The 26,740-nt window shown below is 39.2% G+C and overlaps 1 protein-coding gene across 6 annotated transcripts in view; it reads right to left on the bottom strand.

Moving 5' to 3' along the window:
• MAP3K20 (mitogen-activated protein kinase kinase kinase 20) overlaps positions 1-26,740 on the bottom strand; it is a 90,823-nt gene that overhangs the window by 28,345 nt on the left and 35,738 nt on the right. For all 6 annotated transcript variants that reach the window (XM_085066442.1, XM_085066441.1, XM_085066437.1 and 3 more), the window contains exons 6-11: positions 26,532-26,560; positions 26,277-26,414; positions 20,290-20,376; positions 16,671-16,745; positions 11,492-11,598; positions 5,653-5,788 (exon numbers count right to left, since the gene is read on the bottom strand). In XM_085066442.1, the coding sequence (XP_084922568.1) occupies positions 5,653-5,788; positions 11,492-11,598; positions 16,671-16,745; positions 20,290-20,376; positions 26,277-26,414; positions 26,532-26,560 (572 nt within the window). The remainder of the gene's footprint in view (positions 1-5,652; positions 5,789-11,491; positions 11,599-16,670; positions 16,746-20,289; positions 20,377-26,276; positions 26,415-26,531; positions 26,561-26,740) is intronic.

Consider the following 26,740-nt stretch of genomic DNA (forward strand, 5'->3'; position numbering starts at 1 on the left):
AGCAGATTGTTACACACTGAGTTTTGTGGTAAGCCACAACAGCAGTGACAATACTTTAAAAGTAATGTAGCTGCAAAAAACAGGTATGCAGAGACTAGTAAATATTCCTGACATTACAGCCATCAATCATAGAATTTCACATAAGCCACAGTAGTAGGGCCCAAGCTGAAATGTCATAGTGGCTTCCCTTTGTCCTTTCCTAAGGGTAGCAAACACCATTTCAGAAATAGAACAGAATAAAAATTTACAAACACCGCTTTTTGCTCTCAGGTACAAGAATAAGTCCATCAAAGTTAATGAGCCTTCATGGATTCACATCAACATAACTGAAAATTAGCTTCTAGATCACAATATCTGATAATAGATGCAGAGGTCTGATTGCAGTTTACTTTGCTAGAGTGAATTATATACACATGCACATACACGTGAGGTAAAAAACATTTATACAAATAATCTGCTAATAGGGATTATCTGGATTCTGCTGCTATTCAGTTTTTTAAACTATATATTTAACTAACCCCTCTCTTCCCCCCAAGCTTCTCTCATCCTAGAAACCTATTTGTGACTTCCCACAACGCTGCCTTGAAAAAGGCTTTAAATTAGAAACACAGCAAACCCCTTTACTGCAACAGTAAGAAAGAATAGATGTAGAGAATAGCAAATCTGGAAGTACAAGTATACGCAAATGATTGACAATTAAAGGGGTAAGGGAAATGACAGAAAACACAAAAGAAAAATTTGAAGTACATTAACAGCATTAAAGGCATTGAAGTTTCTCCCAGTATTTCCAGATCTTAAATTTATCAAGCCATAGTTTCTGTAATCAGGCATTAGGAATTATAAATATAATCATGGTTCTTAAAATAATAATAATTTCAATTAGTTTGAAAAGTTTAGTTCCAAATTTCATCAAAGCAGAAATAAGTCAGCACAACTGAAACAAAAACAACAAATCTTTCTACACACAAATATGCTCAGCCTGGAAAATATCTTTTTTTGTTTGTTTGCTGTTCTTTTACAGGATTTAAACAGACCAAACTGACAGGATTCTTGTTCTAAAACTTTATTGGTTTGCGTTACTAAAACGATTTCAGGGTTAATTCTGTAACTTTTTTTCATTCGCTGCTATCATCTGTGTCATCAAAATCATCATCATCATCATCATCTGACCAGTCGAATTCACTGAAACCCAAAGCCATGTTGATTTTCTTCCCTTTTCTCATAGAGGTGGTTTTAGAAGAATTCTTTTTGGCTTGCATGTTTATCTGCATTCCAGACTGCAGGACAGATCCTGCTTGGTTCAGAGAGAAGATATCACCAAAGCCCGTCATCATCAAGGCCTTCAGACTTTGGTTCATGCCAGCTACCTCCCCGTTACTTGTTGATGTGATCTGACATGACATCTCTGCACTCTTTGACTCCTCTGTTTTAGATTCAAAGTAAGACTCCTGAGACATTCTTGCAGCAAGAGGTAAGAAAAACTATTTAAAGGAGGAAAGGACAGAGCAAAAGTGAAAGTTAGAACCAATTTAAAAATCAAGGGAAAAGACACCACCAGATTAGTCAGCAATCAACAGAAAGCATACGATTAGTGAATCTAAACATGGAGGTCAAGTAAGAATTCATTGAAACAGACAGCATCCTTCTGGGGTCATTGTTCTTAAACCAAAGTGCAAAATCACTGAGTGGCATGGCAAGAACCACAGGCAACAGAGCTTTCATAACAAAAGAAGGTTCAAACTCTTCAATCCTTCATTTTGTACAGCACAAAACAGAATATGACATTTCCCAACCAGGTGGACTGGTTCCAAGGCAATTGAAGTTGCTTAATTGAACCTTTCAGGATTGAAGACTAAATCAGGTTAAGATCAGAGAACCCAAACAAGCTCCGCAATGTGGTGCAGAAATAGCCCCTAAATATCAGAAATAAAAGCAGCAGCAGACTGGTTTTGAGTGTATGCTCAAAAGGAGAGAAAGAGTCACCCTGCAACAGGCGCAATCACAAATGAGTCTCTCACCAATGCAAAGCACAGGAGAACTGCCCTCCAGCCTGCATCAGCCCCACGATTTCAGAAGCTGTCCCAGGGACAAACAGGCAGGGGAAGAGAGGCGGGTTTGGTCAGCTCATCAGCTTCTTCAGCTTGGTTCCCTCTTTTTTTAATTTAGTTTTATTTTTAGTGGTATCAAGACATCTGTCATTTGGTTGTACACCATACTAAATCTCTACTTATAAAACCTTCACCTACAGATAATGGCATTCTCCTTACCCAGTCTGTTTGTAATAGCAAATGAAATGTGCCCTCTTCAGCTAAACGATTACTGCCCCTTCTGTGTTGGTGGGCTAGTAACCTCTGTCCCTTGTTTGCCTGTGCTTCACAGGGAGTTTAATCCTAAATTGAACTACCTACTAAAACAACAGCAAAGGAGCTGTGTGTGAGCTCCTGCACTAACCTTTCTTACCAAAGCTATTTGCAAAACTACCTACGCAAAATTCATGGTTTTTCACATCTTTTTAACCTAATCAGGAAACTGACTGAAGAGTCAATGGCAGTTGGTCAGAACAAGTTACAGGGGTGATTATGGTGGTGCCCTGGTATGTAACTCATGGGGCTTCACAGCCAGGTTGCTCAAAGAGTGCCCATTTCTTGGTAAAACCACTTACGCTGACCAATCGTCTATCATTAAAAAAAGACAGTATCTGTCTTCTGTTACACTTGAGCTTTCTCTACTTACACAGACTTACTATTTGCATTGTGGTTAAGTAAAGTTAGTCATCAGAGTTTAAGAAACAAAAATAAAGCTAAGAAGTTGGGGTAATGGGGTGCCCTAAATACTCTTCAAGCATCTTGTGGCTAAGTGGTGAATAACCTGCAGCTAAGCTTGTAAAAAAAAAGCAGTTACATCTTCAACAGAACACTGGTTGGATCAAGGCTACCAAAAGCTCCTACTGATAAAAAGAAGGAATGTTTTAAAAACAAGATCTAGTCACAGCACACACATTTCATTGACAGGCAGTTATAATCACTTTAGATCCACAGAAGAGCATCCCCTAACATATGGGAAGAATTCCCTACAAAAATCAACATAGCTGCAAATCAGCTTTCCACTAAAACTTTTTTCTGGGTCATTGACTGTTCAATGCTTGAGAGTGGGTAAGCTGTGAATGGCTCATTTTGCAAGTTATAATCACTTTACTTCCTCCATATTTTGCCATCTCCTTATCTGGAGAATTAAAAGAGTTCTTTGGGACTGAACATGCCTGTAGTGACACATTGCGTGTGATCACTATCGGAAGAGACATTTAGAGATGGCTGGGATCCACCATTCTCTCTAAATTCCATGGTTCTTAAATCACCACCTGCAGGTACAGGGCATGACAGGTGAGTATATAGATTTCATGCCTTGCTCACTGTCTTGCTCCTACGTAAGAAGTTCATCTTAGCTACATACACTCCCTTCTTAAAGGCAGATCATTCAAGAGAAGTCTCCCACTTCACTGCAGCTATGGATATATTTTACTCCACCAAAACACTCCAGATTCCCTCATGCTAGAGGCTTTTGGAGATCCACACAAAGGAATTTGCAGAGATCACACTCAAAGGTGTCTGTTGTACAAGATCCAGTAAAAACAGAGTCAAAACAAGAGCAGGGAGAAATGCACAGAAGCATTTCTAAATATTGGCCTCATCCTTCCCTCATGCTGAAGTGTGGGAAGTTTTACTTAACTCTTGGGAGAAGGAGCAGACTGCCACTCATAGTTACCTATCACACAGGATGAAGATTCTATGAACCCTACAACATTGGAGAATCAAGTGGCAGAGACAGCTTCGCTGTTCTCCTCTCACTTGGTTTGAGTTTCTCCTCCTGCACAACACTGCTGGCCTCTGGTCTTTGCTGCAGAGCAAAATGAAGAGGTGACTGCAGAACACAGAGCAGGGACAAGAGTACCAGCTAAGACACACCAAGGCCTAGAGTTGGCTAAGAACCAGCTTTATGCCTAGTGGGCACCCTAAGATGTGGCATAGCTCTGGTTGCCATATCTTTACTACTGTTTTTACAGGCAAGGTAGTTTAAAGTCAAGCACTGCAGCTCCTTGTTTTAACCCTCCAGTTTGATGTTGCTGAGCAGACACTGCCTGAACTAATGGAGGGAGACAGATGCTTAACACCCAAGGATTACAGCTTGCAAACAGAATGCCCAAGGATATTTTGCAAATGATTTACAACTATGAATTTAAAATATAGCTGTATACACAACCAGTGCTACAACAAAAAACAATCCTGCTTGAACAAGCCCTCTTTTTGCCAGTATGTAATTTTTTTTTTTCAATAAAAGGGCTCCTTAAAAATTTGTTCTGTGTGACAGTTCACTTAAGATGTATGGGAAAAACAAACCTGCATTTCATTATTAGAAGAAATTGCATTTAAATGCAATAGGAGAGTTGGGTTAATGCTATGCAGAAAGACAGTTCACGCTTAGCACAATAGGCCTTAGCACAATGCTTTATTCTTGCAGCAATGCCAGCTCTAAGTGAAAAGTACAAGTCATAAGCAAGTACAGCATAAAAAAACCCTAGGGCCTTGCTGGTGAAAAGGTTTGCTCATTAAGGCTGTGTCTCATGCTGTGCTCAGGATAGAGGATGGCCCACAGCTCAGTTACTGGAATCTTGCAAGCGTTACAGCAGGCATACAGATATCTACTGAAAACATACAGAATCTGCACATAGGAAAACATTTATCCTCCATGATTTCATTACTGCATGTTCACAGCTGGAACATAAATGCAACTTCATTCAAACAACAGCTATAAGCTATGCCTTAAAAACAAGTCATATGTAAATGGGTCTGGCTGGAATCAAGGTTATAAGTAGGATAAAATTGTGCATAAGAAAATTCATATGCTACTGCAATCTCAATTTGGTTTTTATTTTAGCTAGTGATTTAAAAACAAGTAGGTATCACAGTATGTTTTTTTAACAACTCTGTTGTAACATGTCTCACCATGCACTAGCCCTGTGGTCCTCCCTCTGCCAATCAGCGGTTGAAGAGTACAGTATTTGAAATTCAAGATAATGCAAGGAAGGTTTTTTGTTCAATTTACTAATAGAAATGTGGCAATTCTACCAGCTGGTAACTGGCCAGTCAAAGTTGTGTTAACTATAATTATGTATAAAACCTTAAATTAACACTTCAGATTTTGACCCTTTTTTCACAAAATGGGAATTTGCTTATTCTCAAAGAAAAAGAACAGAATAAAAAAATCTACATAAGTTTCCTGACATGCCTTTTGCAAGATACAAATGATTCTTATATTTAAGACCAAATCCTGCATCCAATAAAGTCAACAACTTTCTAGTTGAAAAAAAGAATTTATTGAATGTAAAAAACTTTTAAAGCTGAGAATTCTAAATAAATCAATGGGACACTCCTTAAAATGCCCATGTCACAATATGAACTATCAGTAATATGTGGTATCTAACGTATTAGGTGAAATTTAAAAAAAAAATTGTTATCTGGAGTGATGAAATAAAATCGGTCCAAAGGAACAACTAAATACAGGAGCACTACTTCCTTGGGGTGTCTTGAGATATACATACACAAAGCTCCAAATACTTCTGACACAAGATGAAAGGCTGAATTATTGTCTACTTACAGGAGTATTTGATTGTTCAGTTAACTTCTGCTCCCACATCTTCAAACGTCTCTCCCGTTCCTTTAGTTCCTGCTCTTTAAAGCTCAGATCACGCTCCAGTTTCTTTAGTCTCTCTAAGGTTGCCTCAATTTCACATCTGCACGGAGACAATTTGTTACGTCTTGTCTTTTCCTGACAGATATAAATTGTTCATAATTCCCACTTGAATGTTAATTAAATGTGAAAGGCTGAAAAGTACAATACTAACTCAAGCAGTTCATTTAATTACCAAATGCAAAGCCTTTCACAGCTTTAGGAACAAACAGCAATGTTTATACTTAAGAACAACCATAATACCTTCTGTTGAAGAAAAATAACATTTAAAGGAGTAAAATACCATATAACAAATACATCTAAGAATGAAAATACCTTATTTCCCCCCAACATCATGAAACATGATCTTATCCATATAGAAACTGCATTAAGAACTGGTAGTGGAACAAGTACTAGCAACACAATATAGGCAATCCAAAAAGCCCATTTGTCTGGGTTTTTAACTTGACTATAAACACTATTTGGACTTACACTCAAAGTGCACAGAAACATTACTGGGGTGTTTTCCTCACTTACTTTCCTGTTTCTTTAGGTGAAAATGTAAGAGCAAAAATACAAACCATGATATGACTCAGTCCTGCAAATGGTTACAAATACAAGCTTCTCAAGTTTGGAACAGTTGCAAAAAGGATTTGGTTTGCTTTTCTCCCCTTCTCATTATACACGCAAAGTAACGAAAAATAGGAAAGGCAGGAAGTGAAGGCAGTAGTCTAAGAAGCTTCAGACACTATCTTTATTTGGTTTCACTGCACATACCTTCCTTAACAAAGTGGTTTCTCTGATATACTTTCTGGAGGACAGTATGTTTTAAATACATGAACTGAACTGCTCTTGGGAAAGAGTTGAACAAATTTTGCATTACAGAAATATACAGTTGTATACTAGAAGCTGAACAACAATTCTGTCACCAGATTCAGACATATTTTTTGCTTGTGGGATACCAAAAAAAAATCTCCAATTTGTATCAGAGGTGGTACTTGCATTTGACAAGCCATTTCTGTGCCTTTTTGGGAGACTGTGCACTGCCTGCCGCTTGTATCCTGACAGAAGTGGGAAGAGTCAATCACAGTGTTTTGTTTTCCTCCTTGCAAAAGTGAGCTCCCAAGGAGACAAGAGATCCTAAAGAGAGCTCCGAAGACAGCTACTGGGACTCTGCAAGGCCAAATATTCTGCTCAAACTTTCACACTATTTTTCTTGTGTAAATAAACTGTGACAAAATACGCTCCTTCAATGTTTTCAAAAAGAAAGTAATAGGACTAACAGAGCCTATTTGGGTGGGGAAACAGAATTACTTTTTTCCTGTAATTCTGTCCTGGCATAGAATGATTAAACTCTTCTTCACTATCAACCTAAAAGAGTTCAGCCTCTCAATGTGGGAAAATAGCATACCCAAAGAGTCTATTTAAGCAAATGAACCAATATAAATAGTCCAAATTTTATGGATTTCTCATTTTCATAAGACATCTCTGTCAGAGAGTAATGCTTACAAAGTACAGTGAAAGCATTCAGAGCTAGAATAACCAGCAAATCCTACTGCAAACTCTACCACCATGCTTAATTCTACTGCAGAAATCAGCCACCTGGGGGCAAAGGCATTTATCACACTTGAGTCCTGCTGAGTGAGCTGTTCTATGTGGTGGTCAGAACAAACGCCCCTCATAATTATCATGCTTCAGATTTCAAGAAAATTCTCAATCATATTTAGGCATGCAAAGGTCAAGACTGATCTCTGTGCAGGGTAGAAAGTGGCCACACATCCTAATAAAAAGACAACAAGGGAACAAACTAAAAGGCACTGAACAGAAGGTCAGAAAGTGACTCCTCCCCGAACATTCATATCCCCCTCATAAACCCCTTCTGTCAGGTGCAACACATACTATGCTATCTACTGTGGGAACTACAGAGCAATTCGAGGGCAGTTGCAAGCACTGCTTTTCTTAGTTTGTCTCTCATCATCATTGCTACTCACACACAACTCTATAATTTTAAAAATATGTAAATTACATTCTCTTTTAAAATAATACTATGCGCTAGGGGAGTCCTGGTAACAATAGTTTTCTCTATGTCAGAAGTCTATTTTGTACTGTAATTATCTCTCTTCATTAGACAGAAACTTCTCTTATAATAAAAGGTCAGTGTGCAAAAACAGTTGCATTCTGAAAAATAATTCCTATGTATTATGAAACTGTGTAATTAAAGAGAAAGCTACTGTACATTGCCCAGTTAATGAGTCTTACTCCATAAAGGAAGCAGCTTGAAACATTATACATGGTAGGATATGTGGATTTGTTTGCTTCTGTAGTTCTGCAGTCTGAGTTTACTGGTTTTTGTAAAATAATTCCATTCTGTGACACTGAAGAATACATACTGCATTACTAGAAACTATAATGATAAACGTTTACAGATTAAAAACAATGACTGGCATTTGTTTGTTTGTCTTGAATTGCTACTGATACACTAATGTAAGTATCACTAATAAACTATTTTAGTCATTAGAGCAGCCGCTCGTGGGGAGAAGATGGAAGGAGAGATGCAGTTAGTATGTATGACTAAATGCAGTCAAATGTGGTCTCTCACTGAACTGGAACATCATTACTTCCACAGTAATTTTTTCCTACTGTAATACAAGTGACTTGAGAAAGGGCTCCAAAAAGATCACAGAATATGAACTTAACAGGGCAGACCTATGCAACTCAGGCATAAGACAGTGCCCCTATTTTATTAAATAATAAAAATGTGCCAAACATGTAGAACAGTTAGGAAAGAAGACACTGAATTATCTTAAGGAAATTACAGAACAAGCCGATTAAAATGTATTATTAATATAAACATTAACCTCAGAAAACGTTGCAAATAAGACCGCATTATATAGATTCGTCAAAGCATTTATGTTATCAGCTTCACCAGTCATGTATAGACTCAGCCCACTTTCAGTTTTCATGTCAGCTAGTCAAAGATACTGAAGACTCCAGGTACTTGCTGTTATAGCTACATTTTTGGCACGTCTATACAAAAAGAACCTCTATTTGCCTTTTTTTAAGAGTGGTGAAAAAAGCAATCCAGCTTGTCTGAGTTTTGATTTGCTTTGGTAAGTGCAGTATTCCTGTGAAAGTGCAGTATCTGGACCATTAATTCAGAGGTCCCTCAAAGGAACAAGCATAACTTTTGCTTTTCCTAAGCCCACCCTTCTCCAGGGGTCTGATATCCAGTCTTCATTAAAATTCCCTATTTTGTGGTAATACATCCCATTCTTTCCATACTGCTGGTTCCACTACCTCTTTGCAAATCACTATGGGATAAAAAACCTTGAAAAAAAAAAAACCCAGCAATGAGTAAAAGCAAAGATTTTTCAATGCAGAAATTAATAAACTTCTGTACAATTGTTTTTAGAAACAAACTTACTCTCATAGTTTATCCTTTGGGATCACTTTATGCATCTTTCATCTACTTCAGGTGCCATATTTTTTTGCATACTTTCTATTAATTTGACTTAACATTCATGAATGCTTCCATACAGACACAGCTTTCACATCAGGGTAGGCAGCCGTTACCAGAGTTTGGGTAGGAGAGCACTCCTCCAGCTTCCAAACAAGTGCCCACATGACTTGTGGTCTTTCTGAACATTGTGTTTTCATTTCAGCTTTGATTCAGAAATAATCTTTGCCTTCAGGCAAATCATGTCCCATCATGAATTTTTATTTTCTTTCTCATATTTCTTTGTCTCGAAATCATTTATTCTTCCAGAAAAAATGCCATATTTGTCTTTAACACAAGTCTCCACCGTAAGAAGTTTTTCCATTACTTGATAATGTCAAAAAGCTTTTTGTTTCTACATGGCTTTTCATTAACACCTTTTCAGACATGCCTTACCTGAGCAATTTAGATGCATCAATATAAAATTTGCAAGAAATATTTGGGCTACCTGAGCCACACTTAATCAGTTTAGCTCTTTAAGTAAAACAATAAAATCTTGTTACCAAATGTCAGCTAGTACTGCTTTTATTCTGCTATATTGGCAAGATTCAAGTAGTTATTTGCTTTTCCTAAAGGCGTTTGAGTACTTGCTTGCTCATCTGTTAAATAAATATTTTTACTATGCAGTGGTATAAAGAAACCCATCACTGGGGTATGTTTTTCTTCCCTTAAAACCACAATAGGATGCTCAGAGTCCGCACGACCAACAGCGGCCATGAAGTAAGTGCTGATACTTGAAACCCCCGACATTTGTGGCACGCCTTAGCACACGGCCCGGGGGAAAGGGTCCGGTGGTACCGCTGAGCAGCAGCGCGGTGGAGGAAGACCTGGGCAGGGCAGGGCAAGGCAGGGCAGGGCAGGGCAGGGCAGGGCAGGGCAGGGCAGGGCAGGGCAGGGCAGGGCAGGGCAAGGCAGGGCCGGGCAGAGCAGGGCAAGGCAGGGCAGGGCAGGGCAGGGCCGGGCAGGGCAGGGCAGGGCCGGGCAGGGCAAGGCAAGGCAAGGCAGGGCAGGGCAAGGCAGGGCAGGGCAGGGCAGGGCCGGGGGCGGCGCGGGCACTGCACGGCGGGACAGCCGCGCGGGGCGGCAGGGGAGGCGCAGTGTGGCAATGGCGCCAGCAGATGGCGCGCAGCCCCCGCCAGCGCCGGGCCCGGGGCTGCGGCTGGCGCGGCTGAGGCGGGCCGGGCCGGGCCGGGCTATTTATACCCCTCCGTGTGACCGGGGGCGTCCCGGCAACAGCTCACTTTTTCCACTCGCCCCAGTAAAACTCCATGTCTTGCCTTTCCTTGGAAGGCAGCGGAAAAATCGCGGGACTGCCGGGCTTGACACGAGCCCCATTTCCATGTGCTCTTCCCCATCCTCCACCCCGTCCCGGTTTCTTCGATGAAGAATCTTTCAGTATTTCTGCTCTCTGCTTATCTGGCGCAGGGCCAACGCCTCTTAATATCGACTGAGCCACGATCGTCTGCAAAAACCGTCTCCCTGTGCAGATCTGCTTTCAATTTGCCTTCTCAAACAGAAGGCTGTACTTGGAAGCTGCAAGTTTTCTAACCCGCAAGTAAGCTTCGGGGACAGGTTTTTGAAGCTTTGGCACATACCAAAAAAGAGGCTGGAAGTTTTACTGCAAAACTGTGATGTAATAAAATTTTCTGAAATCTCGTCTCCATTTGTAATCACTAATGAGTAACAATTACAATCAGCAATAGCTAAAATATGCTCAAGCAATGCTGGGGCACTATGCAAAAACAGGACTGGCCTGGGCATATGCTGATGGATGTGCAGACACACAGTCAATACGAAGAAAAGAACACATAAAAATGGTAGAACATATACAAGTGCAGACAAATAGAGGCTTGACTGGGAAGGGGCGTTTATGCCCATTACCTTCTTTTGGTTTTAATATTAACATCACCTACGTACTTTCTTTGAAAATTGCATTAAACCTACATATTATCCAAGTCCTTTTGCCCCCACAGTGACTGAAAACTTGTAATTGGCTTTAAGATGTGAATCACAAAACCATAAATATCATGACGCCTAAACCAGTGTAATAATAAATATAGGGTACAGCTAAGTGCATTGGCTCCTAATACAAGTTTCGCAACATTCTGGGCATTCCTGAAAAACAACAAGGTAAGTTATGTTCTAAAAATACTTCAAGCACACATATTTTCTACCAGTACATCATCAGAGTCTGGTGTCTTTCTGAAAAAACCACTCATACCATTTCAATGTAAAACCACATCTTTTCATCTTGGAAGGAAAGAAACTTACCTCCACTCCGCCTTATTATGCAGGAATGAGTTACACTGGTCTGGAAGGTTGCTGTCATTTGACATAGATTCCAGGATTGAAATAATCTGCTTGAAAGACGGTCTTTTCTGAAGAAAAAAGAAAACCAAAACAGAGCATTTGCATTCATATAAAGCTACTGAAACTATCTGCAAGAGTTTGTCAACTGAAATCCCAAAGTTAACAGAAATTGCAACACTTCTTTCTGACCACAGCATCCTACAACAGGACTGTAAGTCTGTAAATGGTTTGTTTTTCCTTTAAAGAAAAGGTTAGTTTGGGAAGAGTCACATAGGCTAGTAGGACTAGAGCCATAGCTTAGTCTCCCATGCCTACCAGCATTAAACATTAGAAGAATCAATAATCATCTAGATTCTTAATTTGAAGAATAATTTTTCTCAAGCTAAGAAGGAAAATGGTTCTAAATACAGAAGGCTGGCCCATCAGCAAGTGGTAATTATAAAAGTGGTAAAAATAAAAGATGGCCTTTTACAGGTATTAACACAAACTCGCTGGTGTGTGAATAAGCCATTTAGCTGCCCATCAAAAACCGGTTTCTGGCTGTAGTTCCCCTCTTGCAGAGGAAATGCTTTTCAGAAAAAGTAGCTGGGGAAGAAGTGAAGACTGAGGCTAGGGAAGGATGTCTCTCGCCTGGCAGCTAAGCTCACATCAGTGATGTCTGTACTCTTCTGTGCTGGGCTCATTTACTGAGCTTTCTGTTCCAGGGCTCTCCATCCAGCACCCACTGTGCTCACAAGTCAGAAAGAGCAGTCAAAACTTTTCTGTATTTTTTACTTTTCCCTTAGTCCCAAGGGGAAGCTATGAAGTAGTATAACAACTGAAAACTGAAAAAGACACAGTTAAATGTGTTTCTTGAAAGAACGCTGACTCTGTTAGTCTGTTTGACAGACCCCAGACAAGGTTGAGACAAAAGGTTGAAACAAAATGTAGATACATAATAAGGGGATGATGCACATTCTCTCTCTATCGCGCCTTTAATTATACCATTTCTGCTAAAATTACAGATGCCGCAATTAAAACGTGCATTTTAATTTGGGAGCACAAAAACAATTAGGAACAATGCTGAGGTGTCTCTCTCAGGAAGATCCAAGTGATTTCCACATTATAAAAGAAAGACAATTTCTTTATTTTAAATGTCAAACAGCATGAAAAAGTGTCAAATGCATAACAAAAAAAAAGACAAGCTCTCTTATACTGTAATGCTGCACTATTCTGCTGTAACTGGAAGCTTTGTCTGTCATTTTTTGGTCCATCTCCATGATTTCAGGCAATGGGCAGTTCAGTGAGCTATGCAGATTTTCTTTGTAACAGACATGCTTGCCCCAGCCACCCACATGCTTACGCAATTTGGTCCCCAGCCCAGCGTGCAGGGAGTGGCAAACTGGGCATGCTGAGCTTCATGGCAACAGGTACAGGTTCTGCAACACACTGCTCGCACTTGGTGACAGAGTCCCTTGTATGGAAACCCAACAGGGTCACTTTGCCTTTACAGGGGGACGGGGAGGCAGCCATCCTCCCTTCTATATGCATGATGCTGCTGGACCTGCCACAGCTGAGCAGATCTTTTGAACACACTCTGGAAGAGCCTGAAACTCCCCAGTCAGGAGTGGGCTGCACTGGGGGCACAGAGCACAAAATCCATCCATGGCACCATCACCACAACTGCAGTGCATTTTTGGGGCAGAAGAACCATTCCACAGCCTTCAGACCCTTTTTGTTGCTACAGCTGCACCTCTTGTAACCACATCAGTGGATGTGAACTGTTGAGGGGATTCAAAGGCCTCCTAAAGAAGCTGCCAGACAGGAGACAGTGACTCTCTGCAATTCACCAGGGTACTGCAACTGCTACACATTGTACAACAGACTGGCAGGTACAGTGTGTGTAATGTGCCTGTACTAAATAAATTCCATTTTCAGGAAGAGACCAGGGGCAAACATTCCCATGCTGCATTATCTGCAATATTTTATGGATTATTCAGGATTAATTTACAAACACTTCTATGAGTTTTGCTTGCTCCTTTTTTCTCAGGTGTATACTGGGAAGTATAGGACAGGGCTGACACTAAGTGAGCACAGTCAACACTACTGTCAGGCCTGCCTGGAGTAACTGGAGTGGCGATAATGACAGAGAACATGGCTTTTACTAAGGGTGGGCAGAAGGATCAACCGACTGATTTGGGAGAAGCAGCAACACACACTTGGTGGGTCCTACATTTCAGGTGAAGGAGCTGCTGAGTTGTGCAGCTGGAGGTGGAACAAATGCAGAGTCACACAGTACTGTCAAAGTACTGTACATCTCTGGCTGTGCAAATTCTGCAAACCGCCAGCAGCTACCCTGCCAGCTTTGCAGCTGACAGATTTACAGGAAGCAGTTTTCCAGGGAGACAAACCTGACAGGAAGATACAAGCCCACACTGTCATATGTGTTTTTTTGGTTTCTTGCCCCTAAGAAAGGACAATTTCAGATTCAATAAATGCACTCTAAGTGCACAGTAGTACCTTGGTGAAAACTGGCAAGAAGTGATTTGTGAAACTGAGAGCCCAAGCTGAGGAACTTAAAAAAAAAAAAAAAGTCCTCTTTTCAGTGGATAACTGCTTAGCACTTTCTAGAAACCCCTTATAAGGGATTCTTAAAATATCAAGGCATGAGTCGCCTTTGAAAACTGTTTCCCTTTATATCTGTGATGTCTCATACTGAAATCTTTAAAATATATGCCACTCTAGAAATGATTCTGGCTAATGTCTTCATTGTTTCCTTCTACTCAGTATTTCTTACTGGATAGGTCTGCATAAAACCAGGATATTTAATACATATGTCTTTCATTTCTTGCTTCTTCTCTGTTCCCAGATTTCTGATCTCTATTAAATACTCTGTAATTTATAAACATCTTTGATGTGGGGATAAACTGAAGGAACAGATGAAATGAGAAAGAATTATTCACCCATGTCTCAAAAGCAAGTAATCCCAGTAAACAAAGACATCAGTGATGAGTAACCTTGTTACTACAATTACCTAATACCCAAGCAAAAGTCACTTGTTTGGTAGAAATTTTAAGGTGTGAACTGTTTGTTTCAACAGTTTAAACTGCAGAAAGACGACCATTCCAAATATCACATGGAGCAATGCACTACAGATATTTTTCTCCTTGTATGAAGAAATTCTTGAGAATTGAAAGCAACATTAATAACTCTCTCTGTCCCCGTGAAGAAATTACATGTGAGCAGTGTCTGACATTCCAGCTGCTCTGCAGCAGCTCTCCAAGTGTATTCCTTAGACCCACCATAAATGCACATCCCTCATTTCTGAGCGTTAAACCACCAAAAGTTACCCCATCCTTTCTGTGGGCTAAAAGTATGCACCTTAGCCACTGCTTTTGAGCAGCTAACATCCTCGAGCTCACCCCTGCTTGACCTTCAGTAACTTGTTCATGCATCACCGATCTGATTTTCTACAGCTAATCCTGGCAAAAGGGAACGTTACACAGAGCAGTATTTCAGAGGAGCGTGCTCCATCTTTTGGCTCATGCAGGCCACACAGCCCTTTATCAAAGCATTTTGAGAGCTAAGTAGTGATCCTTTCCCAACACGTGACCGAATAAGTCAGTCACATGCCCAAATTGTGACCACAGATTACTCCATTTCAGTCATGTGAACAAAGTATTTGTAATTGCCTAACAGAAGAAGAGCTGCATGAAAAAAGCTAGCGAAGAGCAGACTGTCAGAAAAGCTCCGTCTCACATGAGATTCATGTTTTGCATGTATCACAGACACCTCTAGGGACAATGTCCCCAGGAACCAGCCCACACCCAGATAAATTACTCTGTCAGACTGAACTCAGCCTCATGGTTAAGCATCATTCTTTTACAACATGCAAATCCCTCCCTCTCCTTGAGAAACAGCAACAGTCTTTTGGACACTTATAGATGTGGCTCGAACAAGGCAGAGAGTGAGCTGAGTGAGCTGTATGTGCTACGGTTATTAAGGGAATGGCAATTAAATGTCTGCTCATGTGGAAATCACATGTTGATAAATCTCAGTCTTCCAGATCCATTCTGCAGAAAAGCAACCCCTTGCTTAAAAAAGAGAGACCAAGAATAGATATTTCCTTTCTCATCCTGTTCTTCTATGGTTACTCTCTGGCAATAAATTCTAGTTTAGAGCACCTATATGCTCTAATTTGTCTTGGAATTAATCTTGGTCACTCTGAAGTAGTAGCTAACTTTCTCCTGAGTTGAAAGAAAAAAGCTCTTCCTGGTGCTTTGACTTGAGAAAAAGAGCACAATTTCCTTTGCTTAATTATCTTTCAATGTCTCAAATATTTTCATAGGCAAAGAAAATGGATGTTAATCCTTGGTAATAAAGCTAGTATGCCCACAGGCTGTTTCAGCCAGTTTTATGTACAACAGGATGGTAGCAGAGTCCATTTAAAGACAGTAACTCTCATAATCAACAAAAGATTTTACTGTCTAAATACTTATTTAATACTTTCCTTGTAGCAGCAGATTAATAGTGACAATGGTTTGGCTCTTTTAACTTTTTATTCTGTTTTCGTGGTTAATCAGTACTGCTATTATATTATTACAGTACAGTCACCATTCAAGTCCTAAGGGAACAGAAGGGAACAGACTAGGAAAGGTTTAATGTTAATTTAGAATGTGTTGCTGCAGTTCCTGCCCATGTTTTATGGATTAATTTATTCTTTACTTATACTTGTGTTTTCAACACAAGTAGGGCACAAAATTGGACCTTGAAATATGTATTTCATAACATGATGCTTGCACACATCCAAGAGGGATTAAATATTAACCTTTGAAAGAAAATATAAAAACTGCAATTTTTCCACTTGCTCAAAAGTGGCTACATTTTTGCCATCTTACCATATTTCCTGTCATTGTCTTTAGTAGTCAGGTAAGTTAGCAGCATATTACCTCTTGATTAAAAGGTAGAGAGAGACATTTAGGTATAAATATATAAACCCACTAAAAAAAAAAAAAGACAGTCCTAGGTATTTTTATGAAGAAATGTGTTTTAGCATGCATCAATGGTGTCAGCTCAGAGCTGTCTCCCCAAAGAAATTCTAACACACTTCGCAAAACAAGGCTGGGGTGGTGGTCTAGAAATCAAACACACATTTAATTACCTTTGAATCAGCATCCCAACACTGGTGCATCAGTTCTGCAAAACTTCTGGGACAACTGCTGGGAATGGTTAATCTCTAATGGAAAGAGAATGTACCAGTTAGTGGAAGCACTTCCCTTTAGGCTGCTACTAAGCATTTCCTATAAAAGCAATAGACTTTAAAGAATTAAAACACACTCTCGCTTTAAACAGAATATAAAAAATGTGGAGACATATTAGAAAGAAACATCAAAATTACTAACACTAGCAAGAAGTACAAGTAATTTTTAATAGACCTATAAGAAAGTAATGCATCAAATGCACAAACGGAGTTCCTTAAGAAAGCTCAGAGAGAAGAAGCAAAACCAAGACAAACAGCTTTTAATACTAAAACATAATAGTTTGTGGAGGTTACTGCATGGTATTTTAAGATGCTTGTCAAGATAGGCATAATGTACAGCCTGCCTTAATTCCTTTCTCCCACACAGATGATCTAGCTGTACAATACTATAATCACTTTTGACACACAAATAGCTAAAATATAGATTACGTTAAGTGCGTTTAAAAGAGTTAAGTGAAGCTGTACATGACATAAGAGATGTTTCATGAGCCTGTGGTCAGAAGGATTAATGAGGACATGCAGATCTCTGAAAGCACTCACAGAGCACAGTGAACTCATAAATATTTCCTAATGACTGAAGACAAGGAGTTGCTGGTTATAGCCAGGACCACTGACTAGAGAGAATTAGTTTGAAGCTAGTTTGGTTTCATTTGCTGAGATTTTTAAACCATGAAAAAATTCAGTCAGCCAGTCTTAGAAGATTTTTACATTAAGAGTCTAGCTCCAGACTGGAAAGCCGAAAAGCAAATACTTTCTCACATACACATACACAGATACTGAAGCCTCTCCAGTTGACTGCATGTGCTTCCAACAACATTACACACTGAAGGAGATCCCTCTGCTCTCACTAACACAGTTAACTGACCTCATATATTTCATATTATATAAATAAATTTTTAAAAGTTAGATTAGAAGAACAGTTACTTGGTGAAAATTAGTCCAAATGTAAGAGAGGTCAAGCCAGAAAAAGGGTTCCTTCCCCCTAAGAGGCCAGAGTCAGGTATTACAGTCCTGTTCAGACTAACCGGCCAGGAAGACCTTTTCATCTGCCTTACTATTGCCATTTCAGAAGCAAAGCAGTGCAAGTTATGTCACTCAGTATCATTACATTACTGCAACGTGATCTGCAAAGCCTTACAAGACACAGCAGCCAAAAGTAAGAGTTAAAAAAATTCTGCTCTACAAGCATTTGAACACCATAAGAACTGGAAACATGAGATACAGAGGCAGAGCACTGCAGAAGACTGATTATTAATGTCATAACTTAACATGCAAGGGTTTCTGTGCGAGAAGTACACAGAAATTTGTACAATGCATAAATAAGTTGTACTGGTGCTTGATCTCTAATTGAGTCATTAGCCTAAAAATACACTGGCTAGTCTTCCTGCGGTATTGTCTGTAACCCTCACTGTTCCAGGACGTGGACAATCGGTTGCAATCACCACTTGTCTCACTTGTGCAGAATGTCACCTATACAATATGCAATACAGAGGTAGCAGGTTCCAGGTGTCATATTATAAAAAAGATTATATTTCTCAGTGGCAATTTATTATGAGATCATGTCTAGCATAACCTGAACTCTCATGCTTTGCTTTTCTGGCTTTAAAAAAATCCCTAGCAGAATAAAAATAACACTGTGAAATTATGCAGAGTTTTGAACAAGATCCATACAGAAACAGAATCTACTCCATTTACTGGCTTCAGGCTTTGCAAAGGGGATTTTTCACCTGATGCAATTACGCTTTGGCCTGAGTCCCACACTGATTTTAATGAAAGACTTGCAGGATGGAGGACTGGCTCAACAGTGATGCAATCCTACTGTGGACTGGAACCATGCAATCCCATTGACATGAGCAGATTGAACTGAGAGCATAACCTGACCCTTACACTTGTTTTGGGACACAGAAAACGAAGAAGAAAAGTAGCACAAGCTGATTTTTACAAGGCTTATGCTGGACATGTCATGGTCAGAAAAAAAAAAAATTATGCAATGCCCTTTAAGCTCCTTCACAGCCCTCTAAGGAAAATGGTAGCAACAGGCTAGTGGTACCCAGCAGTCAAAGCGGTGGCTCTGAGAATGCCATCCCTTAGGTTTCTTCAGCCATGCGTAAAATAGTCATGTCCACATTTTGATCATACTGTATTTTACACAATTCCTTTCCCTGGAAAACTGTAGAGAATTGTGTGTTGTACTCTCTGACATCTTTCAGCATGTGACTACATCTCTTTACAACATTCCCAATGCCACTCTGTATGCCTTATATAAAACTGCATGTGGTAGGTACAATAAACAAATATTGTTGATGGAAAGCCTTATGGTTCCTCCTTCAAAATAAGGTATGAGGCTTTTCCTAACTAGGAGAAAGAGTGTCTTTGTGCCCCCTGCTCTGATAAACGCAGTAGAAGACCACATTCATAACCTTCACACTGTTAGTGCAGCATTTCCAACTAATTGGTATATCACAGTGTCACTCACTGGAATTAATCCAGTCCTCAAACAGAAGAAAAAAGAGAGAGGGAAAAAAACACCAACAAAAAACATTAAACTAAGAGGAGGAAACCTAACTCCTCTGTTTAACTCTGAAGCATTTTGAGAAACAGTTTATGTAGAATAATAGAAATCTGTATTGTACAGCCACTGCCTCGCCATTGTAATGTTTCCCAAGCTTCCGCTGTGTCTAGATAGAGGAGGTTTCATCTTTGTGGAGGATTTCCATGCTTGTCTGTGTGTGGTACAGTCACAACTTTAAATGTTTTTTAAATGTAGTTACTGTCTTTGATATCAAGGGACTATGTGTTCAGATATACGCTCACATGTCCAACTAACTGAAAGCCTCAATTTGTGAGAAGAAGAAAAGCGAGGCTGGGGACACTGTACAAACGGTGTTTACACCACTGAAGTGCTTTTGAAATGGAAAGACTCTGCATGAGGAGGCTTGCAGCTATGCCACAGCCTTGCCGATACCAGTGAGGAGCTCATCTTCAATGTAGTGTTGAACGTAGGTGGCAAAACTGTAATTTCTCTCTTTTTTTAAAACTATTTTTTCTTCTTTTATTTTTGAAATTTTCATCTAAGCGGCAGTTTCTTGTACTATAGTGACTCCTGCTGGGAGAGTTAAGTTGAAGTAGCTGAAGGTCTCTTACAGATATATCAACTCCCGGCCAGTAAAAAGATGTCCTAAACGCAGGAGATGGAGTTAAACTGTTCCCCTACCTTGGACGCAATGGCTTCTTTCATCACTAAGAACAAACCCCTAGGTTTTACAATTGAGACTGAGAAACTAGTACAGTACTTGTACAATTTTTGATCTACAGCATCACGACGTGAAGCTGCAACAATTAGATGTAAAGGGTCCATTCATGAGGAATAACATCACTTTGACCCTTTGTGTTAGCTCCTACTGCTAATCTTTCCATACGCGTGAACTTACTTTCAATTTGAAGAAGATGAAAAAGTCTTTTGCAAAACCCCAATACTGTTTTCTGATCTATGTACCTGAATGTAGAAACGTAGTCTTACCTCGTTTTTTTCCACTACAAGCCAAGCTACTTGTAATCCTTCCAAGCCTTTAAAGGGGACCTCCCTTGTTAGCATCTCCCAGAGAACCTGGAAGAGAAAAAAAGAAAAGAATTTTTATTTCTGTACTTTGTATTTTAAATACATTATTAAACCTTGATACAGCACTATTCTGTATCCAATTACCAGGCAACCAGTTTTCATTTGCAGGAACTTGGACCAGTGTTTGTATGCAAGATCCTCTCACAAAATTAATTTGAATGTTTCTGCTTTTTCCTCTACAGAAAAGCCAAGATGAAAAACTGGGTTGCCTTTTTACTATCTTTGTACACTATAAAGTTCACATTTGGCAACTGGGACTTGGGAAGACAACGAACTCTTCCTCTGCTTCTCAGCCCCAACTAGACATATCTTTGCTTTGCAGTGATTTTTCATTTAAAAATATTTCTATGTGATTGCAACTAGGGAATATGATCCAAAAGGTATTTTGCTCTTATGATATGCCTATAAAAATATAATTTTGCAATCAAAAGTGTAATTGTTTGTCTCCAAGTATGTGATCACGTTAAACTAAGCAATATATAGCATATAAAAAATTACTCTGTTCTCGAGATTTTGTAGACATGCTGTCCTTAGAAATAGAAACATCTCCTAATTTTGAGTGCTTTTAGCCTTTTGGTAATACAGTGCCCAAGAATCTCAGCTACTCTGTAGAAAAAAGTTTGGCATCACCAAAAAGGCTTCAAGTCAATGAATCCAACTTGTTTTTCTGGCATTGGTACAACATATTGGAATTCAACCCAATTAACAGCATTTTGTACCTCCACTTGTATATGTCCCCTTTTTTTAAAAAGAAGAACCTTCATATACATATCTTGCTGCAAATATCTACAAACTTTTTCTTCTGCTCATATACCAAGCATACCAACAAAAAAAAAATCTTTAGTGCAGGATTTGCCAAAATGCATTAAGATCCTTATGCAAGTCTCTATAGCCTCACTGTTTGGGTTAGTACCCAGGTTTATTCCAGCTGCATCATTTTGAATGGATTGTGAACAGGTATGAAGATAATTAAAAAGAAAATGCAACAATATTGGCACATGGAGATCAAGCAAGAAAAATGCATTGAAGCAGAGTTGGACCTTTAATCAAGTGAATAGGGTACTCCAACAATAGACCCATTTGAATAATTCTGCTTGACTCAGAAAACTGATTAGTAAAGGTAAGGGTATCTTGGAAAAATAAGAACATTTTTTCTAAGAATAAGAAATATAGGGGGAGATCTATCACAGATGTATTCAATTATCCTGTTAGCCTCGGTTCAACCCTTTTAGAAGGAAAAAAAGGCACCTCAATTGTAACTCCAATTATCACCTCGTACCGGTAGAGATGGAAATTTAATTGTGAGAGAAGCAAAAAATTTAGCAGTCCCATGTACTTCAGACAAAAACAGCAGTGTACAAAACAGTCAGTTTAAAACAAAGGTCCCTGGACCAAATCAAACATGTGGTTGAGCAACCTTGCAGAACCACCTCATCTGTGTACCATGAAATCACAGAGGAAAAACTCAAGTTTGCATATCAGATAGTGCAGTATCAAAACACATCTTCCAAGTAGAGAACATAATGAAATACATGTTAAATGTCTTCAACAGCCTTGAGCTGGAGAACTGCTGTGCTACCTTTCTTTCAGAAGACTGTAAATTGTAAGAGCTGTCTTGTTTCATTCATGCACATGTGCTTGTGCAGAACATTTTGCACCGAATTCCTTTGTCATGACACCTTGAGTGTTTATTTCCACTGCCTGGACAGATCACTGCCTCCCTAAACCAACAGTGCTAGCTAAAAACACTTCCAAGACTGCACATAGTTGAAGAGAAAAACAGCAATCTGACACAATATGAAGGATTTCTCTTAATGCCTTCATTTTACTAATAAATTAAAGTAAAAGATAGAGAAAGTGGGATGCTGGAAACCTTTGTATTTACTTACACAGGTTTAGAAAACATTTTAACAACATTACAATTTTTGTATACAGGCTAATTGTATAGCTAAAGCCTTTCCTTCCAATGGTGACATGTCTCTATGTTCATTTTTACAGGAGTTTCAACCCCATCTCATGGACTAGCTACCCTGAATCATCAGCTAAGTTGAATGATTGCATCAGCAATCTTTTTAAAAGCAGCAAATGGGTACCTTCTGCCTTCTCATCTGCCTCTTCCTCTCCCCAGGGTGATTCAGCAGCAGACAAGGACCTCAAGCTAACTTACCCCAGCCTCTTTATTGTGAGGTACACTCTGTTCATTTTCAGAGCTGGCTCCCCAGCTCACTTCATATGGAAATCAATTTATCTTTCCTTTCTGGTGTATAATCTAATTGAGACTGACATGGTTCACTTCCCCTCTCACCTGTTATGGTGAGGATCACCTGCTTTCCCAATCACATCACATCACATCTCTGTGATTAGGCTCACAAAACAGCCAAGCTGGAAACAATGATCAAAAACAAAGCAAGGGCATTTAATGTAGTGGTTTGTAAGCTGCAGCCTCTGAAGATGTTGGACTCATCTTTGCATATAGAGGAACAGAAAGGAGAGAGAAAGGTATGAATGTTCACTCTATACATGAAGCTGAGAATGAGAAATATGTGGTCTTCAGAAAAAGCTCACACACTTACTTCTGTCAGCTCAGCTGTGCATTTCAATTCCTACCCTCTCAACTATGTGACAATAACCCAAAGGAAAAATTAAACCCAGAACACTCCTACCCCATCCCCCATCCCCACACCAGTGCAAAGCCAACAAAGATTCAAAGATCCATTTGGATAGAGGAACATCCAAGTAAGTAATCCGAGGAAAAGAAAACACTGTGAACATCTTCACTGAAAAAAAAATGCTTTGTCTGGTAGGAAACTGTTGACAATGGTCAGGAGCCACGGTTAGCAGAAGTACAGCATAAGCATTAGCATTGCACTCACAGAGGTACTGCCCTTAGGCATGAAAATTAGGTCTGTCTTCTCTGCATTGATCCAACTGCAGCTGAAGATCGCATAATTCTTTTCAAAAAGGGTAAGGGATAACCCCTGGAGCTGGCCAACACTCCCTCTATAAATAACATATGTTCTCATAGCTAAAGCAATGTTTGAACAGCTGCTACATTTGATGGCAGTCTCTATGCCACCAATAGCCAATTGATGGTTTTACTTATTTGTTCTTGTAAGTGATAAAATAATTCAGCTATATCGCATAAGCTTTCTGTGATTAAACACTTTTATACTGATGCACAAACGCACACTGTGCTGCACTACAAACAGTTCTGCCAGGATAACATATTCTGAGCATATGTCTTCAATGTCTTCATGATTTTGAAACAGCTTTTTGAGTGACACTGTCATTCCACGTACACTTTCCTATCTGGCAGAGATGCAAGGAATAATTTTTGAGCAACACACAGTGACCTAAGAGTCAACTTCAGGGTTGATAACTTACACCACTTGGTTTCTGTTGTTTAGAGTATGAGTTTGGAAATGGATCAGAAAGAGGAATACAGCATGGCTGAAGGACAGTGCAAGATCTGCCTTTGTGTGGCAATAGATCTCCTGGAAAATTTAGCTTTAGCATTTAATGACAGCATTATAAATTATTTACTATGTATCTCAGAGAATACATAGGCCTGTTTAACCATCCATGAAGAGCAGGACAAGATAATCTAAACCTTTGCTATAAACATGTATACAGCTGTTCACAAAGAGGAAAATTAATTTCAGCTGAGAAGCAACTCAGACCTATAAGGCTGCAGAAGGACTTCAACACTTCATGGAAGCAAGCTCTTGCACAGTTTAAGCAGAATATTTAAAATCACAGATTGGTTTGTAAAAAGAAAAGACAGTCATATAAAAAATAGAATAAAGGCAATTAAAGAAAACCATGGGGAAGATGACAAATACTGCAAATGAAATATCTATTCCTAGCATCTTACTAGTTTACATTTGAAAGGATTTTGTTCTTTGTTAAGAGGACTTTAACTGAAGTAAAGCAGATTTGTCTCTCTGGCACAAAAGCTGCTGGCAAGTGTTATGCTTCAAAAAGGGATTCTTTACATTTTGTTTTTATAGATGACAATAACTTGAAGAGACAAAAATACCCTTTCTCAGATTTCTTGTTTTCAGACCCCTAGCTAATTCTCTGATAGTCGTAACACTTATTATAGGGAGATTCCAACTTTCAATGTTATATTCAGGCCATTTCTTGCTGATATAGCCCTATTATATGCCTAATTTCGGCAACAGAGAACTTGGGCCACTGTCATTCTTTATTTCTACCCCTCCATCTCCTCTGAAAATGATGGTGTTCCAAGACTAGAGTTATAAAAAGATTTATTACTCCTAAGTGCTTATGAATTTATAAGCTTCTACCTACAGTAGAATACATTAGTTGAAAAATAATATATTAAAAAATTGTGGGTCACTCTTAGACATTCTAAAGTACCACTACACACCCATAATAACACTAAAATACTCTGGAAACACTGACCTGTTTTAATAAGGAGGGTAGTTCAGTTCTACATCCAAGCACAGAACTGTCAAAGGAATCTTACTTTTCAAATGAGGAAAAATAAACTATGCACAACATACTGTTCTCAAGGCACTGTTAATAAGTGACATGATAAGATATTAAACAATTTCTTACCTTCTCCCACTTTGAAAACGTTACCTAAAGTCAATTCAAACTAGGATGACTATTTGAGCAGTTGGAACTATAAGACCATGTTTGGAATTTTTCCTCTAACATTGTTGTTATGTTTTGAAACAGGAATGTTTCCCTTCAGTGGATAATATGTGATTGCTTCCAGTAACAGTTTACATTAACATTTACATTTGTTAGCTTATGTTCTCTTACTCTTTCTGACCTAGTTCAGTTAAGCAAGCAAGGATTTTGAATCTGACAATATAAGCTCCTTGCAAACCTTCAAACTTTCACTGTTAAGTGATGCCACATCATGTGTCAAATTTTTTTCTCACTATGAACAACTGTTTGGCAAAAAGTTTAAGTCACTCTCCACTGGGACATCAGCTTAGTTATGTATAGCCGTAGGTGCTAGCTTAAAACCACAGTGCCTCCCTCACATCTATCTCCTCCCACCCTCAAAGATATAATACTTGACAGGTTGGAAGAATTTCTCATTCTGCCACCCACTGTTGACTTCAACCACAAAAATGGTCAATACACCGACATGCATGGAAACTACAGCCCCACTTCCTTTTCTCTTCCTCCCAAAGTACTCTTCATGGTCCTCAGCCAGAAAAAGGCTATGGGGTTAGGCACACAACTGATCTGACCAGTAGGGCTATTTCTAGCCTACTTCATATTACAGACCAAAACTAAATTAGTCTAACTGTGGACAGAGTGAAGTAATTCACATTACTGAAACTGAAAATCTGATATTCTTACGAACTATAACTGATTCCTTACCCTGCAGCAAAGCAGTGCTGGGCTTCTGTATTTTCAGATGGGGTCTATTCTCACAGATAGTGATAGCAGTGTCTTTTAAACAGCTAAGCATAGAGCAGTGGCTTTTTAATAAAAATTGGTGACACTCCACTTTGGGGCAAGTGTAATCCTAATAATTTCATCCTATTATACACTAATTACAGTAAAACCCTTTTCTCCTTGGTTCCACAAAAAAAAGCATGAGCAGAGATTCAAGATGCAGGTTGTTCAGTAGCTCCTGAAAGCCTTTGGACATACGCTGAATACTTGTGGCAAAGAATGCACTTCCTACAGTGGCATGCTGCTAATCTAATCAGATCTTACTAAACATGCAAGATACTATGCTCTTCCTATCATTTTCAAGCATGTAATTATAAATTATGGGTCAGTCTTAAAAGGGAGTGTGGGGTTTTTTGTTCTTATTTAGAATTTTTGCTCTCGCACCACACAAATTCTGTCACCCTGGAGAACTGCTACAATGCATAGTGAGATGAGGCACTCACCACTCCATATGAGTATGTGTCACATGTTTCAGACACTGGAAGACTTTGAATAACTTCTGGGGCCATCCATGGGAAAGTGCCCACTAATGACATGTGTGTCGTATGGGAGTGGAATCTGGAGGCACCAAAATCACAGATCTGGCAAAAATTAAAAAGAAAATTAAATTGGTATTGGAGTATCAACCTCATTCATCAGACATGAAAACATCGAGTCAAGCACCAGCACCTCTCTACAAATAATTAAAATGTTCATACCTTTAATACACCATCAGCAGCTATAACAACTGAAAATGAAAAACAGAATATTACAAGAATGTTAAAAATAAACCCAGTACATTTTTACAGCAAAACACTTTTGTTTTTCAATAAGATAAATGACCCTAAGGTGAGCCTGCACCTGAACATGCACAGGTGCACAACTGTCCTCGTTTCTTTGAGAAGCTTAGAGAAAATCTGCCAAATAC

Source organism: Lichenostomus cassidix, chromosome 7 (assembly GCF_008360975.1).
Source record: "Lichenostomus cassidix isolate B80296 chromosome 7, HeHo_3.0, whole genome shotgun sequence".
Taxonomy (NCBI): Eukaryota; Metazoa; Chordata; class Aves; order Passeriformes; family Meliphagidae; genus Lichenostomus; species Lichenostomus cassidix.